This window comes from Myotis brandtii, unplaced genomic scaffold (assembly GCF_000412655.1).
Source record: "Myotis brandtii unplaced genomic scaffold, ASM41265v1 scaffold640, whole genome shotgun sequence".
NCBI classification, from domain to species: Eukaryota; Metazoa; Chordata; class Mammalia; order Chiroptera; family Vespertilionidae; genus Myotis; species Myotis brandtii.
In genome coordinates, this window is record NW_005370461.1 from 228079 (window position 1) to 234100 (window position 6022).

Here is a 6022-nt window from a genome sequence, read left to right on the forward strand (position 1 = left end):
GAGGGAGGGAGGGAGGAAGGAAGGAAGGAAGGAAGGAAGGAAGGAAGGAAGGAAGGAAGGAAGGAAGGGAAAGGAAGGAAGAAAGAAGAGGGGAAGGAAAGAAGGAGAGGACATTCAGGAGGGAAGTGGGCTATAGAGGACCTGGGAAGCCAGGTGGAACAGGTTGAATTTAAAATCCATTTACTAATCTCTCAGCAGGGAGATGACAGCCTCACATCTGCAGCTTACACAGCCCACTCTAGCTGTGTATAGAGAATGAATTTGAGATAGCAAACCCTCACAAAGCAGGGCAAGAAGGCAGAACTGGGCTTGGTGGCTCAGCCAAGTAGGCTGCCCCTAGTCAATGACCAAGAAAAAGTCACCCAGACTCTTTTTAATATTCTTTCTCCCAATTCCCTATATGAGTGTCGGCTTCACCTGAGCAACTAGGGGCTCCTACTTTCAGGCTGTGCTCCTGCTGTAGCTCGATATTAGAGGAAACTGAAAAATAATAAGCCTGCTCTTCTCTGGCCAAGCAGTCGAACACATCCACCCCCACCCCCATGACTCAGGCTCCTTACTCAGAATCGAATTGTTTTCATTCTGCTCCTCTCTCCTCAGACCACCTAAGACAGCCCCCTCTGCCCACTCCACATTTACCCACAAGACTTAGCCTGCAAGACATCTGCCAACCCTCACTTGATTTTCTTTATCAAAGTGACATCATCGGAAGCATAACCTGAAGCAGCACTGTAATACTTAGAAGGAAAAAAATGCCCTTATTTTCTTTCCCCATAGGCACAGGGGTCTTCTTTTTCTACTCTGGCCCAGGCCCCTAAGGGAAGGTCTTAAGCAAGACAGGAAATGCAACAAGAGAATAATCAGATACTCATTGTTGGTCCTTTGAATTCTACTTTTGAAGGCCAAAAATATGTGGTTATGACCTGTCATAACCTCTGCTAATTTCAGTAGAAATCAATAGGAGTGTTCCCATAAGATGAAACATCCTAATGAAAAGTACCTAGATGATTTCCTGGCCAAAACCAGTCTAATTGGGAACAATCGAAATTTCACTGACTCGTGGCCCCATCTGTGTGCACATGATCTCCAGCTTGCTGCAAAGTAGCCCTTCTCCAGCGTGTAGCCCTGGACATGCTCCTGAGCAAGCCTGCTCGGGCTGGGTACCTCCTGTGCGGCTGGACCCTGTGGTCCTCCCCCAAGCAGCGAGGTCTTCACACTCCACTGGGTGCAGTATGACAGCATAGTGAATTGATCATTTCACCGTTTTGCATTTGCGCCATACACCCTTTGTTAGCCAATTGGCGAGAGCTCAGGCAACCAGAGTGGCAGAGGAGGAGAAAAGAATAAGACTACTTCAGGAGAGATACCCATGCATCTACCTCCAAAATCAGAGGATTAATTGACCAAAGGTGCAGACAGTTTAAAAGGCATTGACATTGATTCTTTTATGTTAAGAAGGAAAACACCCAGCAAACCAACTCCCCTTTATCCTCCAATATTGTCAATATCCTCCTTAATTTTACAGTCTTCAACATCCTGGTGAATGTCGGCGTGGTGCTGACATACCCGATCCTAATCTCCATTGGGACACTGCTCAGCGTTCCTGGAAATGCAGGTACTGGTACGATTTGACATGCACACAGTAAGTCTCCTGCTTGTGTTTGTTTTACACCCTGAGTTGTTTCTTTGAGCAATTGTGAATTATGTCCCTCGCCTGGGAAGATGTTTTTAAATATGAAGGTGGCAGACAACAGAATAACTCTGCAACAGATTTAAAATTTGCAGCTACAAACACTGTCTTTACTTGGTTGTGCTTTTAGAATTAAATACCAAATGCATCATTTGAGTTTCATGTAATCTCCCTGACAACCTATTTTGTGGTATTTTTAGAGGAAATCTTATGGAAACAAAAGGCATCCCAGCATAGGACTCTCAAGTAAACATCACTAATGAAAGTGTAGGAAAGGCACAGGGTGTTGGTTCCCCATCAGACCATCCATGGGGAGCTGGGGAAGCTTCTCCCGTGGGCACAGCAGATGGCTCTCTCCTACAGATATAGGAAAAAGCAATTTGATTCACTTCAGGGACAAGAGGAGAAGCTATTTTTTTCCAGGATAATCTTTCTAATGAAATCTTTCAGTGGAACAAGTATTGGAAGTAGGTTATCTGGATGACTCTACAGTCCTTCTAACTTTAAAATTCTATGATTCCAAGCCTTGGGTAGCCATCTTCTTTGTCTCAGGACAATAAAAAGAAATGTTTCTTGAGCACTTACTATTTGCAGCTACAAACACTGTCTTTACTTGGTTGTGCTTTTAGAATTAAATACCAAATGCATCATTTGAGTTTCATGTATGTAATCTCACAACCTATTTTGTGGTATTTTTAGAGGAAATCTTATGGAAACAAAAGGCATCCCAGCATAGGACTCTCAAGTAAACGTCACTAATGAAAGTGTAGGAAAGGCACAGGGTGTTGGCTCCCCATCAGACCATCCATGGGGAACTGGGGAAGCTTCTCCCGCGGGCACAGCAGATGGCTCTCTCGTACAGATATAGGAAAAAGCAATTTGATTTACTTCAGGGACAAGAGGAGAAGCTATTTCTTTCCAGGATAATCTTTCTAATGAAATCTTTCAGTGGAACAAGTATTGGAAGTAGGTTATCTGGATGACTCTACAGTCCTTCTAACTTTAAAATTCTATGATTCCAAGCCTTGGGTAGCCATCTTCTTTGTTTCAGGACAATAAAAAGAAATGTTTCTTGAGCACTTACTATGTGATCAGGATTGTAGAAGAAACAGGAAAGTGATATTTATTGTTTCCTTAAGAAGCGTATGCCTGCATTTGGAAAATAATACTTCCATGCATGAAATAACTTAGAACTCTACAAAGTAATTTATGATTAAATGTCAAATTGTGTAATAGACTCCAAGGACCATAAGATAATCAGAGGAAAAGAATACTAAGGAGGATTGGAGTTGTCAAAAAAGTTTATTCATTCATCCATGTGTTCATTCATTCAATAAATGATTTCTGAGCACTTAGGATAGCCAGGAACTCTGATAACACTGGTGATACATCCTGAATAAGGCATAGTCCCTGATTTCAGACTATGTATTAACAGAGGGAGACAAAAGGAATTGAGTAAATACAATGTAGAGAGAATTGCTTTGACAGAGGCATGTATTGAATGCTCTGACAGGAGGGGCAACCAAGAAGGCTTCCTGCAAAAAACCTAACCAGGGAGATCTAATGGGGAAGGGGGTTAGCTGGATGAAGTGGATATGAGGAGGGAAGGGCATTCCATGGAAAAAGAACAGTGTGTGTAAGACCAACAATTCCACTATTAGGTACCTACCCCGCAAATTGAAAACAGGGACTCAAAAATATCATTGTACATGAATGTAAATAGCAGTATTATTCACAATGGTCCAATGTGGAAACACCTAAATGTCCATCAACAAGTGAATGGATAAACAAATCATGACACATACAATGGGATATTATTCAGCCATTAAAAGGGAGAAAGTATGAATACATGACACAACATGGATAAACCTCAAAAACATCATGCTAAGTGAAAAGAAGCCAGACACAAAAGATCACATAGAGTGTGACTCCATTTATATGAAGTATCCAGAATAGGTAAAGCTATAGAAACCAACAGTAGATTGGTGGTTGCCAGGGGCTGGGGGCTGGGACTAAGAGGCTGCTTAATGAATATGAAGTTTTATTTTCAAGTGATGGAGATACTTTGGAAGCAGGCAGAGGTGATGGTTGTACAACATGATGCATGCACTAAATGCCACTAAATGCACTTTAAAATGGTCGATTTTATGTTACATGAAGTTCACCTCAATTGAAAATTTGTAAAAGAACAGCATGTGCAAAAGACCTAGACATTAACAGGTTGGCTCATTTGTAAAATCTTCAGTGGGCCAATGAAACTTGGAGAAGCATGAAGGGATGCAGAGGGAAAATCCTAAGAAGTAAAACTGCAGAGGTGATGAAATCAGATCATAGGGGCCTTGAAGGATAAGTATGATTTAGTGCAGGGGTGGGCAAACTTTTTGACTCGAGGGCCACAATGGGTTCTTAAACTGGACCGGAGGGCCGGAACAAAAGCATGGATGGAATGTTTGTGTGAACTAATATAAATTCAAAGTAAACATCATTACATAAAAGGGTACAGTCTTTTTTTTTTTTAGTTTTATTCATTTCAAACGGGCCGGATCCGGCCTGCGGGCCGTAGTTTGCCCACGGCTGATTTAGTGAGAAGGAATGAAAAGCAAAGGAAGGGAATGCCACAGATGATGGTATAAAAAAAGGAAAGATGAGCTTGAAAGAACAAGGAAGACCTTTGGAAATCTCTAGAAGTAGCACCAACTTTGGTCTTTTCTTTTTAAGAAAGCTTAGAACGAGTCATAGACAGTGACTGACCTGATATTTCTTGTTTAGCTGTGGATCTCCTGAAGCAGGAGGTGATCTTCAATGTCGTGCGCCTGGCTGCTACCATCATCATCTGCATTGGATTTCTGCTGATGCTATTGCCGGAGGAGTGGGATGAAATCACCCTGAGATTCATCAACAGCCTGAAGGAAAAGAAGAGCGAGGAGCATGTGGACGACATCACAGAGTCCAGTGTCCACCTGCGAAGCAGAAGCAGGGTCAACGGGGCAGTGTCTATACCACTGGCTTAAGGAGGGACACATTTTGAATGCACGTGTATGTATATTCTGTGAATATAATAAAATTTTCTCACTACCTGTATACTCACGTGATGGTATTAACTCTGAATTTGGATAAGTCATCTGTGAAATAAAGCCAACAATAAAAGTTTACATTTATATGCTTATCAAGGAGGTGTAAATAATCATAATAAATTTTTTTATTAAAACATATTTATCCTTGTTCTATTTCTTCTGGGGCTTTTGGGGGGGGAGGGGGGATTTTTCCCCAATTCACAAAATTTTCTGAAAACATTCCTTCTACTAAATTTTTATGGATCTGTGTCATTGCCTTTTTCCCACCTAGAATTGAGACCTTTTTATTCAGAGAAAGTTGCATAAGAGGCAAACACATGAAAAGAACACACACTTTATATATATATATATTTAAGTCCAATAAGAGCCTTAAATTTGAAAGCTGGAAAGTACTAGTAAGTAAACATATCAACAGAGCACCTTCTTTCTACATGCAAGACCTACATTAGGAACTAAGAAGAGGTGAGGATGTAGAAGACCGCATCTGTACGTTCAACATGCTTGCAGTAGTACAGAGCATAAGGGAGGTTACAAACACCTCTAATAGGAGGTACACATCTGAAAATGGCACAGTGGTGATAGCGAGGACATCTGTTACCAACCATCTCAAAAGTCCTTCACCACCAAGTTTTTGAGAGTCATTTATATTTGCTGTCACTTCTACAACTCCCATTCACTCTTCAACCCACTGCAACCCACCTGCTCTCATCATTCCCCAGGAAGTTCACTCCCCAAAGTCACCAATGACCTCTCTCTTGAAAAACCATATTGACACCATTCAACCCCCACTTTATGGTCCTCTCTGAGCATTTGACACAATGACCATTCCTTTCTTCCTAAAATAGTCTCTTCTCCTTGATCCCACTATAATCTCCTAGTTCTCTTCCTCTCCCACTGGTTGCTTCTCTGGGCTCCTCTTCCTAGGCTGATCTCATCATTGGCCTTCTTAGCACCTCACTCCACATTTTCACTTGGGGATCTCATCTGCTTTCATGTATCAAATGTCATTCAGGTGGTGGTGGCAGCTTCAAAATCTTTATCTCCAGCCCAGATTGGTCCCCTGAGCTTCAGATTAGACTATCCAAATGCCTTCTGCAAGCTCACTTGGATGCCTCATTGTTCACTTTAGATTCCAGAATACAGTTGAATTTATCATCCTTCCTCTCCCTTGTTCCCTGTCTAGGTTAATGGTACCACCAATCACTAGCTGCCCAAGGCAGGGATCAACCTTAACTTCTGCCTTCCTCATCCCCCATTT

The 6022-nt window shown here is 41.8% G+C and overlaps 1 protein-coding gene across 1 annotated transcript in view; it reads left to right on the top strand.

The window, feature by feature from the left end:
• SLC35F4 (solute carrier family 35, member F4) overlaps window positions 1-4911 on the top strand; it is a 173728-nt gene extending 168817 nt beyond the window's left edge. The window contains exons 7-8 of the mRNA XM_014528595.1: window positions 1526-1615; window positions 4460-4911. Coding sequence (XP_014384081.1) covers window positions 1526-1615; window positions 4460-4701 — 332 coding nt within the window. The 3' untranslated portion in view covers window positions 4702-4911. The remainder of the gene's footprint in view (window positions 1-1525; window positions 1616-4459) is intronic.
• The last annotated feature ends 1111 nt before the right edge of the window (window positions 4912-6022 follow it).